General features: G+C 44.6%; 2 protein-coding genes across 3 annotated transcripts in view; both read right to left on the reverse strand.

Moving 5' to 3' along the window:
- PHLDB1 (pleckstrin homology like domain family B member 1) overlaps window positions 1-1817 on the reverse strand; it is a 170848-nt gene extending 169031 nt beyond the window's left edge. Inside the window, exon 1 of one of the 2 annotated variants that reach the window (XM_075909549.1) lies at window positions 1678-1817. The gene's annotated coding sequence lies outside the window, so the exon portion shown is untranslated. Of the gene's footprint in view, window positions 1-1673 lie in introns of both variants that reach the window. The other variant, XM_075909548.1, reaches the window with a different exon arrangement.
- An 8-nt stretch (window positions 1818-1825) lies between these two features.
- Window positions 1826-20674, reverse strand: ARCN1 (archain 1 coat protein complex I subunit delta). The gene is made up of 10 exons (XM_075909573.1): window positions 20518-20674; window positions 14523-14786; window positions 13001-13180; window positions 12094-12299; window positions 10824-10988; window positions 9515-9680; window positions 8039-8186; window positions 6745-6853; window positions 5384-5588; window positions 1826-4113 (listed from the first exon to the last, which is right to left on the reverse strand). Exons 1-10 carry the CDS (start codon window positions 20518-20520, stop codon window positions 4024-4026), a joined length of 1536 nt encoding a protein of 511 aa, XP_075765688.1. The 5' UTR covers window positions 20521-20674; the 3' UTR covers window positions 1826-4023.
- Window positions 20675-20761: the final 87 nt, after the last annotated feature.

A 20761-nucleotide genomic window follows, 5' to 3' on the forward strand; every position in this document is an offset into this window, starting at 1 on the left:
GCATAGCAAACTTCCCAAAACACCCTATGCTGTTTGCATAGTGGGATAACTATCCAAAGTACACTGCGCTCCGTGTACCCTGCTGCTAGTGTGGATGCATTCTATCACAAGGAAAAAAACCTTCCCTAGGAGGGTCTGAGGGTGTCTTGCCCTTTCCCCCGTCAGTAAGTTTAAGCAGGCTGGCCAGCAGCCCAGTTCAGTTGTGGCTTGCATCAGGTCCAGGACCTATCCCTACTGCAGCTCTGCCTTTAAAGTGTATTAGGAGCCAGGTGGGAAGGCATCCCAGCTTACAATGGGTCCAGGAGCTGAGCTGTTCCGCACCCAACAGGGACTGCTGCCACCCCCGCTACTGCAGCACGGGGCGACAGGCAGCCAGTTCACAAAGGGAGCTGGTTTTTAAAATAGCTCCCCTCACAGACCAGCTCCTGCCTGGCACTCCGCACTGCTGCCTCTGATATAGAGGCAGCAGCAGAGTGGCAGGGGGCTCCTCGGGAGTGGGGCCAGAGTGCATTGGCTGCCATCCCACCCCCGCAGACTACAGACTAGTTGAGTATCTGGTAAGAATTCTTGAGGTTAATTGACTACTCATCAATATTTAACATCCCTATGGCGGCAATCTAAAGTCTAGGAGTTAGATTTACATCAGCTGAAGCTTTCCCACAGCAGGATGTGAATAGCTGCCAGTAACTTCTGGAAGAATTCATGTACATTGCAGCTGAAGAATAGGATAGCAGCCATAGCGTGGACAGGAAAGAGCCATCCCTAACAGTACAGAGACATCAGCTAGTGTATGCTTACCACAGAACAGCTAAAGGGGCAGAGAAGGCTGGAAGTGACCCATAAAGTATTAAAAGTGGGCATTGTACTATTTTTACAGTGTTCTCCTGCATGATTTATCATCTTGGCAAAAAACAAGAATATGAAATAAAGAGTTTAGAGATGGGAACAGAAGGGGCTGGGAGAACATCATGGTCTTTGCACCAGAGCTCTGTGCAGGGCTAGGTAGAGACCTACAGTGGCACTGGCATCCTGCAGGTCCCACAGGACCTATTACCATAATAGTCTCATGCAGGGTTCTGTTCATGGCAACTATCTTTTATCAGAGTTGGTTCTTTAATATCTTCACCATTCTCATTTATTCTCCACTTCTTGGTTCCAGACTACTCTGCCAGATTAAAGACCTCTTTATATAATACACCAGTGCAGGGCAGGGACTACAGGGGAGACAAGTGAAACAGTCCAAGGGTGATCTCTCCCATCTTCCTTTTAAGGAATCTAGATAACATGCAAAGACTTGTAGCAGATTCCAGTAAGGCAAATGCTCCCTCTCCACCTGCAGGCACCGGTCACGTATTGCCTATGTCACTGCAGATTAGAGAAACACTATGTTTTACAAATAATTAGCCTCAGGTTTTTAGGAAGGGGGACCAAGGCTTAGCTGAGAGGCAACTTAACTATTGCTAGAGCTCTTAGGAAAACTCTCAGGCAGATGCCTATCAAGTTAACCCAAAATTAAAACACCTAAGTCCTCGTAGGTTTTCCCCCCCAATCATACTTTAAATGTATTCACTAAAAACTACTCTCCCTGCCCTTTTTCCAGCTTTAATATTTGAGTGGAATAATGGGCTCAAGGTCTACATAGAGTAATTGCCATGGCCTTTCACAGGTCATACCTACATAGTAGAGCTAGCAGATGCTGTTGGAGGTGATTCTCCACATAAAACATGGCAAGAAAGTCTGAGAAGTGTTACAGGGAAGTGGTCATTCAATTCTGCCCAGCAAAATGCAACCTGGAAAAAGATTCAAGGAAAGCAAAAATCTTACATGACGTTTCAGTCAACCATTTTTACTGTTCTTACATTTAATTTTTTTTTAAAGGAAATAAAAGAGAACAATTGACCATGAGCTGTCCCATTCCTCATTATTCCAATGAGCTTCATGGAGATGTGGTAATTTTTTCTGGTATTATTGGCTCCACCTGCTGTGTAGGGTGAACAAATCAAAGCTGAGTCCTTCCAGCACATGTTTAAGTCAAAGCCTCAGCTGATTTCCTTTTAGAATACTCTTTATTTGATTAAAGAACTTGCATTCTTTGTGTACACTGGAATGTGTTCTATTCCCTAGGTCATTATTGTACAGGGTACAAAACTTTTTTTAAATATTACCTCCAAAGTAATTTAAGAAAAATGCTCCTTTGATGTTTGAAACTAAACTTGACTCAGTTTTAAAATCATACAGATAAGCAACTCTTGAACACAACTGAATTAAGATTCATAGTCTACTTAACTACGGGACAGGATTTGCTTCCCCTCTCCCAGAACATATCACCCTCACATGGAAAAAACAGGAGTTACATTTCCTCACAATGCAATTAAGGTAACAGAGGAGAGACAGCTAACTTCTTTGGCAGACAACCCCACAAGCACTGGTGTGAACTTAGTCTCAAAAACAAGTGTTCTTCCACTGAAGCATAGTACACAAGTTTCTAGGACTTCCATGAGCTAGAAACTTCATTTCCTGTCACCCACAAACCAGCAAAGTAGTTATGTTTGACTAGAACCATGAGGCCTTGCTACAATGATGGTTAGCAAAGTTCCTTGTTGAAGTTATGCAATCAGCCAGGCACGGCTCAGATGTAGACAGTCTGAGACTACCCAATGTCACCCCCCTTCCTTCCCCCCCAAAAAAAAGGTTCTAAAGAAGGTGGGGGGGGGGGGGGAGTGTTTTTAGTGAGCATGGCTTCCCTGGGGATGACATAGCCAATGCTATTCCAGCTAGTCAGCTTTTCTGTGGAGCAACGGAGTGTGGTTGAGTGCAGCCCTTACACTACAGGACAAACTTAGAAGGGCACCAGTACTTGACTTTTACCTAAAGTCTCTGTGCTGCAACCCCAGCTTCCCTCCTCCTAACGCCATCAATAAGTGCCAACATGATCACTCCTTTCTGCTCTTATGTGGGCCCAAGCAGACATAGTCTAACATATTCATGTTTCAGTAATTCAGATCTGTACCTGGGGTTGAACAAAGCAGGCTCCATACCCTTTTATAAGCAGCTTCTAGGAAGGGCTAAGATGCATACTAGCAGGTATGGGGGCTCAATTAACTGGGGAAGATTGAAATAGATCAAGAAAGGTGTTCACTTACACCAGGCACAATGACTTTAAACACCTGGCCTAGGGTCTGCACCAAAGAGTGACAGGAAATTGCAGCAAATATGAGTATTTCCAGGTACACTTCCTCCACTCCTCTAAGTTGGATCCAATCAATTCAGAAGCTCCATTCTCTGCCAGCTGGGAGACAACTCTGATCTAACTCACACCAAAGGCATGTAGCTCACTGTGGGAGTTGGTCCAAGTGCAGGTCCACCACTGAAAAGCAGAGTTGAACAGGCAGCAAATACAGGCAGAGGAGGAACATGTTTACTACACCCACCCAAAACTTCATTTTTAAAACTGAGGCCAAGTCCAATCAGCTAATTCCATTCCCAAGACAAAAGGATCCAGAATGCATAATGCCCATGTTTAGAATATCTTAATGCATATTTAAATCCATGGAAACAAGGGCTGAAGGCAGGGGATAAATTAAAATGGCAACAATCATGACAAAAACGGAACTCAATACACTAAAAAGGAAGAGAATGAGTTGTAGTTTCTTTCCGGGACTGAGCTATGCAGCTAGCTTTGTGGGAGAGAGGAAGGGGAGGAATCAAAGCCAGGATTTCTCAATGAAGATCCTGCTTTACTGTTGTCCAGTAAAATCTGCCAAAGAAATTAGCAGCCTTTCCCCATATGATCACGTCAATTCTCTGTCAAAGAATGCCAAAGAAATTAGCAGCCTTTCCCCATATGATCATGTCAATTCTCTGTCAAAGAATGCCCGTGACCCAGGAACACTGCAGTTGGCAGACAGAGCCGTGTGTCCAAGCAAAGAGAGGGCTGCGGCGTTCCAGACGTTCAAAATAAACTTCAGCCTTTTTGTGTTTTAATTTTTTTTAAAAATCATTTGTTACTCCCTGCTGCTGGTGTTACAGTATTTCATATTTGTCCACTAAGAAGGTGGTCTCAGTGGAAAACCTTACGGGGCTGTTCCCATCTACCTGGGTCACTTTGGTAACCTGTGGAGATAATACACAGTGTTAGTTCAGCAATCGATATTCTGTCTCCAAAACACAATTCAGATGAGATTTTTCAGTTCAAACCAGGACAAAAGAGCGATGGTAGCTGGGCACATCACTTCTGAGCCACAAGGTCAACTTCAGCTTGAGGTTCGGTTTCCAGCTGTCCTTAGTGGATAAGAATCCAGACAGTTACCTCATTTATGGTAACAACCAAGTCTCAGAGTACTCAGAGTACTCTGGATGCAACTGAGTTGTGCCTTCTGGTTAAGGTTCAAGGTGGAGAAAGGTCTCACTGCAGCTGCTCCATTTGACCAGGCAGATGGAACAGTAGCTTTCAGTTCCCTGTACTGTGGCTGTTTACCCCATACAAACAAGCCTTCACACTAAGGTAAAGGCAATTTTCATTTGCTTCAGGTGATCTAGCATCCTCCGCCTTCCACCCCAGAACATTTCTCAAACACGGTGATAAATGGATTGCTTTAGTCACCATATCTCAGGACAAGTGGAACTAATGCTTAGTAGAGATACTGAGAAAGAAATTCAGATATAGCTGAAATTGCAGGGTAAGTTTTAGAAAAGCTGAATGGAATTATCCGAACTGGAATTTGGCCAGGATACCAGCATGAATGCCCAGCCTCATAAAAAACATCTTGGGCACAGGTGCCTAAGATCTGTCTATTCTGAAGGAGATGGCAGCATAATGCCTCAAGCATCAAGCTGTGTGCACTACTGATTCACTGCAACCACTTCAGGCAGTACTTAGCTTTTTCCTGGAGGGATCCCCTCTAGTGTGATCTAGCCCTACTCCCTGCCTTCAGAAAGCTGAGAAATCATAGCTACAGCTGCAAATCATCCTCACCACTGCTGCCTATTTTTTCAGCAGCGTCAGGTGGGAAGAACACACCGGACTGAACAAAGGGTAGTCTCCACATAGCTCAAGGGCAGAAAAGCAGCAAGAGGGAACTGCAGCAATATCAAATAAAGAGGCTGCTCTTGGAGAAGATCCAGCAGAAAGAGAGGGATTAAGGAGAGGCACTGCGAAGGATGGTGCAACAGACAGCAAAGAGAAGCAAGAGCTAGACAGTCTCCAGGAGTATCACTGACACAACTGGGTGGGTGCTACAAATGCAGAGCCACGCACCTACCACAAAACAATTAGTGTGCCATTGCAACTGTTCACGCCGAGGACTGCAGTGCGTTAGGCTTCAAGCTAGCGCTGCCCAAGCTCTGCCCCAGAAGGATACACAAGTAGTGGGGGTGGCCATACCTTTATGTTGCAGTAATTCTTTTTGGAGACGAAGGAGACTTGCACCGGGAAGAAATCATTGGGCTGCCCTGCTATGCTGAACTCCAGGCTGCCACTCTTGTTTTTGGCATCTATCACTGGCAGGCACCATTCGAGGAGATTCCTCCTGCTATCATGGCGATACTCCCCATCAATCTCTCCAATCACTGGGGCACCAACACTGGACCTGCAGCAGAGCAACATGAGCTCATTTGCACACAGGTAATGGCACACTTGTCACAGCCCCAACGGGGACAGCTCACCACCTAAAAGCCCTCCACAAACCAAATTCAGAGACAAAAAGATAGATTTCACAGAGGAGACCAGCATTTCTCAATTTGGGGGTCCTGAACCAATGGGAATTGCAGGGGAGGGAGGGTGTCACAAGGGTATTCTGTGCTGACTTCACAGCTGGGCAGCTAAAGATAGGCAGCTATTGGCAGGGAACCCAGATCTGAAGGCAGCGCCTCTGCTGGAAGCAGCGCAAAAGTAAGAGTGGCAAAACCATACCATGCTGTCCTCACTTCTGCACTGCTACCTTCAGAGCAGGGTGGCTGGAGAGTGGTAGCTGCTGACTGAAGACCTGGCTCTGCAGACAGCAGCAAAGCAATAAGGGCAGCGATATCCTATCATGCCATCCTTACTTCTGTGCCGCTGCTATGCAGAAGTAAGGGTAGCAGTACTACAAAACTCACCCCTCCACCCAAGTCCTTTCTAGCTCAGAATCTCTACTAGGGATGCAAAATCCCATTTAATTAGCTAACTAGTTAAATGAGAGATGGTAGGGGGCTCCCCCATGGTGGGCAGCAGCTGGTCAGGCCAGAGTGCCCCTGCCCACAGTGGTAAACAAGGGTAAGGCCTGCTCTGGCTGTGCTGGATGCCCCCACCTGCCACAGAAACCGAAGGGCTGGAGCAACCCCCTGCTCTTGGCAAGCAGGTGGCTGCTCCATCCCCCACCAGTTAAGGGTGAGGCTTAGCAGTTAACTGTTCACATCCCTAATCTCTACAATTACAACACTCTGAAATGTCAGATTTAAATAGCTGCAATCACTATTTTTAAAATCCCAAAATTGTGAAATTATCAAAATGGGCCATGAATTTGGTAGGGCCTTTAGCATGGGTGAGAGCATGAAGGAGGAAAAACAGTCAGTCCATGAAGCGTAACAAAAGCAGTTTTAGCTCCTCAGGTGGGGGAACCAAACTCTAATTTACAGCAGACACACGCATGTCGCATGACTGCCATCACTCCTGTGCTACCCCCCATGACTGCTGGAAAGGGAAGAACCCCACAGGATATTTACAGGTACTTGCTGAGCACGGCCCCACCCCCAAATCCTACTTACGGCAATGGGATTGTGATGACCACATCATTCAGTTCTAGGCTCTCCTCTTGCAGCTCATATTCAATGTTAACGTCACAACCATTCCCGCTTTCTGATGGCCAGCAGTTAACTAAAGGCACAAAACCGCACGTTGGATCATGTGACCTTGTTTTACAGCAGTGGTAAGCAACCTGCAGCCCATTCGGGTTCTGTGTGGGGTCCACACAACCCTCCCGTGTTCTTTGCCCCCACACACCTCTCACTCACATGCTTCTGCCAGGTCCAGCCCTCCAGTTAACAGGTAAGTATGCCAGTTAGGCTAATGCTTAACAGCTAACTGGTTAATATTTTACAGACTTACAGGGGGCTATTTTCAGTAATGCTAGATAATCTATGTGTTGTTCCTGTCCCCTACTTTTCCCCCACCCTCCCAGTACTTCTGGAGCACTGTGAATCAGCTGATTTTCACCCAGTCCCCCACTCTTGCCCCCTCCTTCAGGGATCTCAAACAACAGCTGATTAGAAGGTTCAAGTTCTGGGAGGGAGGAGGAGTAGCAAGGACAATAATCAGCCAGTTCTCACACTCCAGAAATGCTGGAAGGAAAGGGGAAGAGAAGGAGGCAGCAGGGAAGAGGAAGAGCAGAGCCTGGAGTAGAGGGGAGAGTTAAGCAGCCTTCAGCAAATAGAAGGGAAACATATTTAAAGCAAGGGAAGGTGTGAGGTGCATGTTAATTTCACAACCCATTGTGAGAACCATGCACACACTCTGTTTCTCTATGTTACTTTTGGTTGTAATTTAATTTGCCCTTAATGGATCACCTTGTGTTGAAAAGGTATGATAAAGAAGGGGAATCAAGTGCAACGTATTTAATCTTATTCTTGAGGTCATGGTTAATGCACATGCCCAATTTCAATCTTGCAACCCCCTGAGATGGGGAGAAACTTATGCTGTTCACTCACTAGCCTTGGTTGCCCATCGCTATTTTACAGGGACAGGCCTCTGGAGAAAGATAGAGACAGAGAAATGCAGGTGAGCTCTAAATGAAGGAGAAATAGTCAATCACCTCAGAGCTGCCAGCACACCTGAGCGATTGCAGAGCAACACACAGATTGTCTAGCATTACTGAAAATAGCCACGGATTGGATAAAACATCTCAGAGGGAAGAGGCACTAAAATGTCTTCCCTTGCACAATATCAAAGAGCAGAACATTCTGCTGAAGGCAGTGCTTGTTGTAGCAGATGGGCTGTCATGTCCTATTCACCCCAGGCTCAAGCATCCCACCTGAAGAATGACACATGCATACTTGCACTCACTTGTCAGTGGAATGAAAGATTCTTCTGTGGTCTGCAACCTCCATTTCAGTACTCCCACATCACTGTTAATAGGGAATGATTTCTCTGGGTTCTTCAAGCCAAGCAGCGATTCAGCAGTAAAAAGTTTCTTGTCCACATTTGGGTGAGTCTGAAATGAGGAAGACAGCAAGACACAGCTACTCTTTGCTTTAGTTTGAATTCAAAGGAGACCACAGATGTGTCTAGATAATACTGTTTTTGGTGAAGGGCTCCTGACCACACATGAGCACCTTTGGCAGGGAAAATTGCTGATTTCAGAATGCTACAGGATCATGATTGCTCAGCAATCCAGAGCTGACTCCAAGAAACAGAAGGTTAATTTACCAAAATGTTTGGCCTGTTCCTCCAATGCTTTCCTTTTAAAAAGGATTTTAGCCAATAAGCTGGAGCGGACATTTAGATTTTTCCAAAATATGTTTTAATGAAGCTTGAGATCTACAGGAATATTTCCACTTTATAAAGAAGTTTCAACTTGAATTTATTTTAAGCACATAAAAACAGCCCTGCTGTATTTGCAGCCTTCTGCTACTGAATGGAACAGATTAGAAGCCAGTGAAACTGTTTTTTCCTTGACCAAATTCAGAGTAAAATAAAAATTAAACCATCTAAACAGGGTAAATTAAATTCACTCTTTATAATGCAAGTGTTATTAAACTATAGCAATAGAAGCAGGCAGCTATTTTAGTAAAGCTACTTTTTGATGATTAACATCTAAATCATATTGGAGGGATAGGAACTGCCACTTGATACTGAGCGTTGAGGAAGAATTCTCAGTCCCTAGAAAGGCAATAAGGACGTCCATCACTTCACACAAGGTCCTCTGACCAATTAAGCAGCGGCAATACCTAATCTGTAGGAGTTGTAATGGCAGCCATGATACAGGGCATATAAAGCAGGAAAATCTTCAGGGTTCAGCAAGCACATGGAACCACACGAAGAGGGGAAAGGTCAAATATGTGATAGTCTCCTCAGTTTACAATACTGACAGTAGCCCAAAAGCTATGGTTCTAAAAACCGTCTCTGATATTAAGGACAATGACAGCAAAAGTAACTGTATTCTGGTTGATTAAATAATTTTCATTGGCTGAGAATAACTTTATACATACACCCTCTTCTTTATACAAGAAACTCATGATGGAACTAACATCAAGCAACACACTGGGACTGCTGCAAAGTCCAAGTGAAATCAAGTGGCACAAATATGAATCATGGGATAGATAAGGCTGTGGGAGCATAAGTGTAAGAAACTGTATTTTCAAGTTAACTTGAGTGTTCTAAACAGGAGATTTCGCCTTTATTTGTGCTGTACTTACATTTACTGTAACTGCCATTTTTAAGTGTATCTACAGGAGAACTTGGATAAAAATATACAATACAGTACTGCTTCCATCCATGACAGAAGTACATATGTAAGCCAGGACCATTAGCCAGCCTTACCTGTAGCTGTATCCCCTTCTTATCTTCATTTTCTACATGGAGGCGAATCCGGGAAAACTTTTCATCTAAGATCCTCAGCATGATCATGCCATGCAGTTCCATGTTTTGTAACCCACCATCACGACCACAAGTCAAGGAAATCTTCTCCTCGATTTTCATATGCACACTGGACAGAAAAGAAAAGCCCAATACACACCAAATGCCCTAGTTTGACAGACAAGATAATTGTTTCTTTGAGACCTGACTGGACAATTTTTTAAAAAGTGCTTAAGAGGATGTTGTCAAAAAATGACAACTCAGAGAGAAGTCATGCAGACCAGTATTATGGAAACATGCACTTCTGCTCGAAACAGATTCACATAGAAGACACTAGAATCACCTGTGCATGGCACAAGCCTGGAACAGATAAGAGCCCAAACACATAACCCTGGCTCTTCCTCTGTAGAACGCTTAGGCAGTTTTCAAAAGAAAGAGCTGAACGCTGGGAAGAAACATATGGATACTTCTGGTGCTTGAAAAGCCACTATATGAGTTTATGTACTGCACTGCCAAGCTGTTCTATTCAGTACAGAATAGAAAATATGTAGGCAACATGAAAACTTGTCTAGAAAGGACTGTAGTCAGAATCATGTGTTTCACTTAGCCTTATAAAATAGGCATAATGCCATCTTTAATGGCAGCAATGGCTCTATGCTCCAACATGGAACACTGGAATTTTGCATACATGCACTCTAACTGGAAATAAGCCAGGAACTCTTCAAGGCTCCACCAACACACAGAGTGGTGAAAGCAGACTTCTGAACCAGTCACCTCAATACCTGGTATCTGCTGACAAATCGGTAAGCTCCAGACAAAAGAACAAAACCAGTCAAGGAGTCAGAGGAATGAAAACATGAAGAACTATTAAAAACTCTGTATAGCTGAGTTTAGAGCAGATGGAGGAGGTAAGAAGATGAGAGCTCTCTCTCAGAATCTGAAGGGGGCAGACATCCAGAAATAAAAGAATTGGGAGAAAGAAATATTAGGTTGAATACAAATTCAGAAGACAAGGAGTAAAATTTCCAATTCACCTAAATGACTTAAACACATGAGTCCCAAGCTCCTAACCTTCTAAGTTACTTTTGAAAATGGAACTTAGCCTAAATAAATTCAGAGCCTCTTGAAAATTTTACCCAAAGCCTAAGGGTCAGTATGGTGTGAGGAAATCTGTTTCATAAAATGAAGAGCTTTAACATATTTAGAAGACATAACTAGAGTCTCTAGTCAAACTGAAAAGAGCATCCCTCTTACAGCCCAGGGCAATGTCTACCTCTCCATGTTAATGGGCGCAGCGAGAACCTTGGCTGCCTCTGAGGAACGCTTGCCTACAGAAGAGGTCATGATATTTTCGCCTTCTGATTTCAGCTTGTCCACAAAGTTGTCCACTTCCTTTCCTTTAGCTCCAAGCTTCAAAGCTTTACTGGGGCCTGATGGTCTAAAGAAGAAAAAAAAGAAAGAGATGGAAACGTGTATCAGACAACTACGGCAGCAGATACAACCTTTCCACAAATTTCACATCATTACAATGGGACCATTCCAGCATCACAGCTTTTACTTTGAGCCCTTCTAGGGAAGTAAAAGGTTAACCAGCTAATCAGGAAGTCTGACCCTTAATGGGTGAGGCTTACTGGTTCCAGTTAACTGTAGAGACTGGAGCAGCTCCCCACCCATCATGGGCAAGGGACTGCTCCAGCCCTGTGGGGCCCACCGCAGGCCGGGGCGTGCCCGGGCCAGGCCCAGCAGCAACAAGTTATACACGGAGGCTTTGCTGAAAGCTCTGCAGTTTAAAGTTAAACCTTACATATTATGTGCATTTTTAGCATCCCTCTACATCAGGGGTGGCCAACCTAAACCTGAGAAGGAGCCAGAATTTACCAATGCACATTGCCAAAGAACAACAGTTCTATGTCACCAGCCCTGATCATCTCCCCACCACTACACTCAGCACATCCCGCCCACTGGCAGCCCCACCAGTCAGTGCCGCCTCCTTTTCCTCCTGACCACTGGGATCAGCTTTTTCTCAGTGGGAGACACTGGAGGGGGGAAGCATGGGTGTGACAGGCCCAGTGGAGAGGGTGGGAAGTGGCAGGATCCTAGGGGGAAAGGGTGGAGGGGGACAGTGCCTAGGGCAGAGCTGGGGGTTCAACAGTGAGCACCCTCCAGCCCAGTGGAAAGTTGGCACCTGTAGCTTCAGCCCTGGATTTGGTACCTAGGCAAGAAGCCGCATATAACTTCTGAAGAGCCGCATGTGGCTCTGGAGCCACAGGCTGGCCACCCTTGTTCTACATCATTTAATTGTACTTGTCTAGCAATGCAGTCAATCAGCAAGGCAATCCAAAACTTGAGCCTTTCATTTTAACAAGCAGTCCTCAGCATCTTTTCTCTTGCTGATGAACATGCTCTACCTTACAGCCCCGCACTGGGCCATTTTAATCTTCCTCCCATTATAAGGGCAACAGGTCCTACGGGACCCGTGTCCTGCTACAGGGCTCTACCCTAGTCCTGGCCAGGGCTCTAGTCTACCTGAACCAGTTTTGTACCTGGCTGGTGCAGGTGCCACTTTGGGCTTCTCTGTTTCAATAATGGTCTCTGTGATCATGGCCGCAGTTGTACCCCCAGATACAGCCGAGCTGCCAAATCCACCAAAGCCTGGTGCTTTTTTGCCCTGTCTCTCTGCATCTCTTCGGGCCTGCTGCAACTCCTTGGCTTTCCGGCGCATTTCAGCCTTTGCCTCACGCTCTTGAGTCTAGAAGAAAAAGAACAGCAACTGACTAGATTTTTAAGACTGATCTACTCCATTTGTCAAAGTGCAATAAGGACGGAAAGAGGAGACGAAAGCAGGACAGACTGTTTATGAAATGTTAAAATTGATCACTGACGAATTAAGGGTTAGGATCAAACCTGGAACAGTAGCAACTAGAGATGTTAAATACTGGTTAATTGAGTAGCTGATTAACCTAATGAATTCTTATCAGTTACTCAACTATTTTACAGTCTGCGGGAGTGAGGCTGGCAGCCAGCGCACTCCGGGCCCACCCCCCGAGGAGCTCCCTGCCACTCTGCACTGCTGCCTCTGTTTCAGGGGTGGCAGCAGCACAGGGTGACAGCAGCCCCTGTCTGGAGCGGGGCTGAGCTCCCAGACCAGTCATGAGCCAGAAATGAGCCGGGCTACCTGCCCAACTGGCTCCTAATACATATTAAACGTAGAGCCACAGTGGGGGAAGGTCCCGAACCCAGCGCAAGCCAGGACTGAGTCGGGCTGCTGGCCAGCCTGCTGAAAAATTTACTGGCGGGGGGAGGGGAACATATGTAGTCTATAGCATTAACCTATAAGCTTTTGCTTATCGGTTATTCAACTACACTATTACATCCTTAGGAGCAATCTCACTGTACAGAAACCAGCAATTTCATTTCACATAACTAAGACATGGAATGCCTCTGCCTCACCTCTCTGACTGCTCGAAACACTTTCTCTTCATGTGAGTCCATCTCTGTGAAGGTCCGAATTTGTGCCAGGTTTACGTTCTCACGGTAGCCCAGGGCAACAATTTCATCAAAGGCAAAAATCAGGTCAAAGCAGTGCTCAGAGATCTCATTCTCCTCCAGAGCTCGGCAATATTCAGGAATCTGGTTAGGAAGAATAATTAAAATAAGGGTCTCTGCAAAGGAAGAGAAGATGACTAACTACCCCCACCATATGTACAGGTGGAATTCTCCCCTGTGCAGAGGCTTAACAGAAGGCCTATGCACTACTTACATTCTATTTTAAGTATGTGAGACTTGAAGTGGTCCTGAGGCCTCATGTAGTGTCTGCACTAGGATTAATTTTACCCAAAGGCATCACTTTTGTGACCCTCCCAGCCTTGCCTGGCCCCAAAATGCCACCCCAATCCTATCTTTTTAAAGTCAATAACCAGTCATTGCTTGTTTCAACTGCTTAATACAGGGAAAGAGTGACACTATTAAAACATGCATTTTAAAGACTAAATTGAATTATAATATTCTATTTCAGCTACATTTTAACTGAACTGGCAGATAGTAAGCAGTGATTTCCAGGAGCTCCCCAGGCTGTAATTGGCTGACACACAAAGAAATCTCAAAGCTTTATACAGATGATAGCATGAATACATATGCAGATAGATTTTTACAACAGGATTACTACTATTAGGGATGTTAGTGAGTAGCTGACTGAAGTATCAACTACTTGCCTCGCCTCTCCTCTCCTCTCCTCCTCCTCCTCAGCCCCTCCCGCCTCCCACCACCACCGCTGCCTCTATGAAAGGCAGCAAGGGAAGGGTGGGAAAACAGGAACCAGTGCTGGGAGATGTCAGCTTAAAAGTGGCTGGTGCCAGAGCAGCCCATTTGCAGTGGATGTGACTGGCCACCACAAATAGGGGCTGCTGGACTCAGCTCAAGCCGAGACCAAGCAGTCCCGGCTCATGCTGGCTCTGGGAGCCATCCACAGTGCAGTCTCTGGATTTTAAATGTAGTAAGAGCCCAGCAGCTCTTCTTGACTAATCACGTAGTCGATATAAATTGTATCGACCACATGATTAGCCATATAACTGCAATTTAACATCCTTAACTACTATACCAATTGCACACAGCAAATTAAATACATTCTATTTATTTACTTTGTACAAGTGGTACTTAGTTTTGTTTATAGCACTCCATACTTGTTAACAAATATTTATTTTACTGAAGGGTTGGGTTGTTCTGGTTTAATCAAAGAAAGTTAACTCAAAGCCAGACACTTCTTCCATATGGGCCTCAGTCAAGGAAGAGAGAAGAAACTTAGGATCAGATTCAATGATTACTTCTAGGTCACTAATGGGACATAGATTAGATTCTATTATGAGGCAGTGGATATAGCAGTAACAGCTCCCCAATACAGCACTTTATAACATCATTGCTTCAGGACAGTATCATCCAAAATGCATATTAAGTAAACTTGGAATGAAGTTCTTACCACTCTAGAGAAGAGACGGAGTGTTTCTAGGTCTTCTAGGATATTGCTATTTTTGGTGGTGATCAGCACCATATACAGCTTTTCCATTGGCTGATATACATATCGCACACTCTCGGTCTCCACAAACGTGTGCTGCTTCCCGGTGTTCATAAGTTTGGGGAAGGCTGCCAACAGCCCCTCAATGCGGGTGCGAGTCATCTCCACGAACTGCCGGGAAACTATGGCCTTTCCTGCCTTTGTGCAGACGGCTGCCGCCAAGAGCACCTATGAGGAATACAAGCACTGGTTAGTTAAATTCATCATACACATTTCCTGAAACTAGACAGTCTCACAAAACCTTTAAGATAATGTTCATTGACTGTGAAAGTGAAACTATTTGGTCAGAGACCTTACATTCACACTGCTTTGTGAAGTGCCTGGTATACTTAGCATCAAAAACAAAAATTTACATTAACGTATATAGTTTTCATCCATACTTCCGCTTAGCCTGGAGAACACAATGCTTCCAGGGGGAGAACCCACTTCGGCTTCTGGTGCTCCTCCCATCCACCAAATCCATGTCACACTGGTCAGAGCTAACAGCTACCTAACTTGATTTCATAGACTGCTCTAACACAAATGGTGCAGTGAAATCTCAAAAGTGTTCTAAACAAGTCTTCAGATTGACTTAAAGCACAAACACACAAAAAAGGATTTCAAATGCTACTTGCTAGAATAGTAAACTTCCGATAATCCGGCACCTTTAGGACCCAGGGGGTGCCGGATTATCAGATATACCAGACTACTGGAAGGGGGGGCTATGAGGGGTCTGGGGTGGGGTTGCCACCCTAGACCCCTCATAGCCCCCCCCCCCCCCCTTCCTATAGTCCGGCTCTGCCCCAGGCATCCCCGATTCAGCCGCTGCTGGTCAGTTTCAGCAGTGGCTGAATCTGGGACGCCTGGGGCAGAGCAGCTGGGGTGCTGCCAGGTTGGTCCCGTAATGCTGCCCCACAGTGCTGCGGGACCAACCCGGCAGCACTCCAGCTGCTCTGCCCCAGGAGTCCCCAATTCAGCTGCTGGTCAGTTTCAGCAGCGGCTGAATCGGGGAAGCCGGGCGCAGAGCAGCTCCAATTGTTTGGCTGCCTGGAGCACTTCCAGGTTCCCGTTGGTGCTGGACCATCAGGAGCGCCGGAGAATTGGATGCTGGACCAATGGAGTTTTACGTACATACATTAACATGGTCTTCAGTGAGGTTACCAATAGTTCAACCACACCAAAAGATCATTTGTCAATGGGCAGGGCAAATGTCAGAACAGAGCTACTAAAACATTAATCTTCAGCAACGCCTTCAAAGTGCTTTGGACATTATTAAAATGCTGCTATTTGTTTCACATATCAGCTTGTTTAAAAAGGTACATTTATGGAGTTTAGGCCCAAAATTTAGCCTTTGAGGCAAATGTTAATAGTTTTACCATATCTATCATCAATGGAAAGGATTTAATGACATTTCTTTTAAAAGATTATTTTCACCAAACTTTTTTTTAAATTATATTCCCAAGTAGTACTGGAAACCCACAGTGGAACATTGCTTTGTACTTGGGGAACAAACAGAGCTCTGAATGTTATTATGGAAGTAATCCAAAGGCAAAGATACTGAAAAGGTAGAACTGTTTTAAATTCTGTTTTAATACAAACATTAAAAACAAATAAGGAAGTACTTTTAAATTTATTTTCTTTGCACAGTACCCTTTTACAAATTAACTGATAACACATTTATGATAATAAAATATTAAAAATTAATTACTGTTCATTGAGCGTCCCTTGTACTTTTCAGATGTTCTCACATAACTGATCATTTAAAAGCAGTAGGAGAGTTGCCACTATATATCTTAAGGTTCTATCAGAAACTTCAGCTTTCTATCAAATAATTTCTCTCTACTAGAAAGAGATTACCTTAACTACTTAATTGAATTGAGAGTCTTCAACAGAACCTGCCTTCTATGGCCAAAGATTCAACAATTGCTTCTTTATTTCATGCTCTTTGTTGATTAAGCAAATATTTCAAGTGCAGACAAATTTAGGACCCTATGTTGAACATGCTCATAACCACACACTGCACAAGCCACTCCTAGCTGGACATGATACTTGATGAAACCGATTAAATCCCATCTGGGCAACAGTTACATTGACTTGCCACTTGTTCCCAGTGGAGGCCATGTTCAAAGGATCCCACCCACGAGCCACATGTGAGCCCTGCATAAACCCAAACCACACCGTGAGCCACATGTTGAGTAGCCCTGCTGTAAGCTTTTCACTATTACAGTCCTGGAAGTCCTGTCCTTGCTTTCCATTCACAATCCTCTGGCTCATCTGATGGGAGATGACATCTCCACAAAGCCTGCCAGTCCATTGTACAAAAGTGCCCCTGTGGATGATGTAGTAAGTATGCTTAGGGCTTCTGGACTGCCTAGTGATATGCTGTATTCCAATTAGGCAATGGTGGGAACCTGAGACTCATTTCTAACCTGTGCATATCATGGGCTTGCATTGCTCTCGGAGTTGGACTAATGTAAGGTAACGGTCTTCTGTTCATATGCGTTTTAGTAGTTAAATTCCTTGACTGTCATTACTCATTCAAAGTGCTGTGAGATGGGTGGAAAGCAGGTAAATATTGCATTGTATTAATATTAGCAGAACTGACTTAAATTGGGCCTGTGTGTTGCATAGGCTTGTCTTAATCTCTGTATTCATGCCTGTCAATGTGAAAAGTAATTTGAATATAATTGCATATATATTTGCATGTATATGCAACCACACTTAGGTTGTGGCCATCGGCATGTGCTCATCATTGTGGCCCCCGGGGCTTCCACAGTTGAGTAGCCCTGACTTACAGCCTTCAACTACCCTAGGATGGCTGAGTCTGATTACCACTTGAATGAGGCAGTAAACACACACAAAATTCAGAGGTTCTACTAAAGAAGAAAGCCTTCATATTCTTTAAAAGCCTTTAATTTGTATAAACAATTAATGTAAGTTCACCTAAGGAAGCGGTCACAGATTACTGTATGCTTATAATGTACCGCAATTCCTTTGACACTGTCTCTCTGAGTCAAGCATTACCACTTAGGAAGCAAATACTGATGATGTGTCATTGCTTCATCCCAGTCACTGACAACCCAAAAGCATGTATGTCAGGTTTGAGCATATTCCACTGTTCAGTCACAGTGGACTTTTTTCAGGCTTTGGACATTGGCCTGTTAGTACTGATTAGTGCGTCAATACGGGAGACTCAGAAAAGTTAACACATCCTTAGTCTCCACTTTGCAAGGATCTAGAGTATAAAAATACTGTTTTAACATATAAAATGTCCCAGTGATCTGCACAATCTAAGGTCACTAGATCAAGAATTTCAAGAAAGTCCTCACTCTTTGTACAGCTATGCTGAACAATTGCATATGGCAGCTTGCATATCTTGTAACTTAAAAACAAATATATAAACAAACATCAGATTTAATTGTTCGGATTTATTTGATTAGATTTAACTAACATTGCAAGTCTAACACCTCAATATTTAACTAGGTTTTAAAAGGTTGGCTCCATTTATTAATTCACAATTTTGTTACTTAGGAGATAGTACTTTCTGGGTGGGGAGAGCACATTACAAACACCCCACATTAAAAAAGTAAGAATTTTCAACCTGCCATAATTTCTTGAGACTACCTTGGGAAAGCAAGAGATACGCCATGTTAAAGATACTTAATATCTTATGCTGCATTGCAAATATTTTGATTCTTTTTCACAGGGGACAAAAATTAAATTAGGTATTCTTGGTTTGGAATTTGTTTTAAAGGCCAAGAGGTTTAAAACAAAAAAGACAGTATTTCTTCAGGCAACACATGGTCAACCTGTGAAACTCCTTGCCAGAGGAGGTTGTGAAGACCAGGACTTTACCAGGGATTAAAAAAAGCTATATAAATTCATGAAGGGTAAGTCCATCAATGCTTATTAGCCAGGATGGTAGGAATGGTGTCCCTAGTCTCTGTTTGTCAGAGACTGGGAATGGGTGAAAGAGGAGGGTTTTCACTTGATGATTGCCTCTTCCGTTCATTCCCTCTGTGGCACCTGACATTGGCCACTGTTGGAAGACACAAGACTGGTCTCTATGGTCTGACCCAGTATGGCCATTCTTATGTACATTGTTCTTAGCCTCACTAAATTAAATTACATATTCTCCCAGTAATAAAAGGTTATAGCAAAGCAATTCCTCATTAAAGGAGCTGTGAAATGTGAATAGTTAAGAATTATATCAAACTAATCCTCAAACACCACAGGATATTTGAATAGAAAGAATTTGATATTATGTACAAATCTGAAACTGAAACAAAGTTATATAGCACTTGATTTTGATGCATTATGCTTACTAAGAAAAGAGTCAAATTATCTCTCTTTTTTTTTTTAAAACACAGTTCAAATATTTATCCCAGTAAATTCAAAGACCACAAAACTAGCTGGAAAGAAGAACAATTATTCAAAGGAACAACCCCAAAAGGTACATGCTCTTTTAAATTAATCTGTCCTTGTGTGCAAATTATCCCACACTGCACTTTGCTTGCTATACTGTCATGACAGTGTGAAAGGTCTAGGTTGGATATTAGGAAAAACTGTTTGACTAGGAGGGTGGTGAAGCACTGGAATGGGTTACCTAGGGAGGTGGTGGAATCTCCATCCATGGAGGTTTTTAAGTCTCAGCTTGACAAAGCCCTGGCTGGGTTGATATAGTGGGGATTGGTCCTGCCTAAAGCAGGGGGCTGGCCTTGATGACCTCCTAAGGTCTCTTCCAGCTCTATGATGTGTAACATTTTCCTCTATATCATTTAACAGGTCTTTTCTCTAATCAAAGTTGTTTCTCCACCTCTAACAGGGTATGAAGCTGTTTAACACTCATTTACTAATTTATCAAGAAATGTAAGCAAATTATACTATCCTTGGCCACAAAAACCACATGCTTGAAGTTGGGTACAAGCCTGTTACTACAAAGAGTCAAATGTAATTTACTGCAATTAGGAGCCAATCTAGCCTCTTTGCAATACAAAGAGCTACAATGTGAGTTCATAAAAAACAGAATACAACTGATACACGTTTAAATCCCCTACATGAAGCTATATATATGTATATATTTGTATCGTTCCAAGCTGATATATAGATCATATAGATGTATTGACCTGTTTATACAAACTCTGGACCAATATTAAACTGTAGGATTAGTAAGCAATTTTTCATGCCCACTTGACATGACTTAAAGGAACCTGATATTCAGACAGTGTGAAGTAATCAATCTCTGAAAGTAAGGCTCTTTCAACTGGACAAGCAAAGTAAATGTACTTGGACTAGATTTAAAACCCCCCACAAATGCAGGGTCACAAGGTCTGAGGTCACAAGATCATGAGGACAACTGGATTATTTTCCCAGATATATTATTGATTCATGTAATTTTCGGGAAGACCACTTAACTGCTGTGCACCTCAAGTTTTGCCAACGTAAACTTAAGATAATATCTGCACAACAGGGTTATGCACGTTAATACCATTAGCAATAAAGTACGTTGAACTACAGTATTCTCACACGTTTGTAGACAGGTTTTAGCCAACTGTGTGTACTGCTGTGATCTTACACATGGATCTACCCAGCCCATGTCCAGCGGTCAGGTTAGACTCAGACCCGTCCACACGGCCGTGTGACCAAGCCCGGGAGCGGCGAGGTGCCACAAGCCTCTCTCCGCCGCAGGGGGCTGGCCGCTTGGCAGGGCGGCAGAGGTGTCCCAGGCCAGGCCCGGGACCTGCCCGGAACCGGCATCGCCGGCTGCCCGCGGAGAGGCCCCCACAGCGGGGCAGGCCCACGCGAGGCCCCGAGAGCCACACGCCGGCGGGCGGCCCGAGGCCTGGGGCGAGCGGCCGCCGCGGCAAGGCGCCAGGCAGGGGCACGAAGAGGCCGGGCGGGAGCGCGGCCCGGCGCTTACCATGGCGGCGGAGCGTGACTGCGGCCCGGCGCGCTCAGTCTCCCGCGGCCTCAGCAGCGGCCGCCGCGTCTCCCTCCCGCGGCCCCACAAGATGGCGGCGCCGAGCCACGTCCCCAGCCGGAAGCGCCGCCACGCACGGGGGCGGGAGCACCTCGCTCCTCCCCCGCCCGCCGCGCCGCGTGGGTGCGGTGCTCTGAGCCCCGGAGACCCCGCCCCTTGCTGGGGAGGCCCATGCGCGCGCGAG

Source organism: Pelodiscus sinensis, chromosome 26, assembly GCF_049634645.1.
Source record: "Pelodiscus sinensis isolate JC-2024 chromosome 26, ASM4963464v1, whole genome shotgun sequence".
NCBI classification, from domain to species: Eukaryota; Metazoa; Chordata; order Testudines; family Trionychidae; genus Pelodiscus; species Pelodiscus sinensis.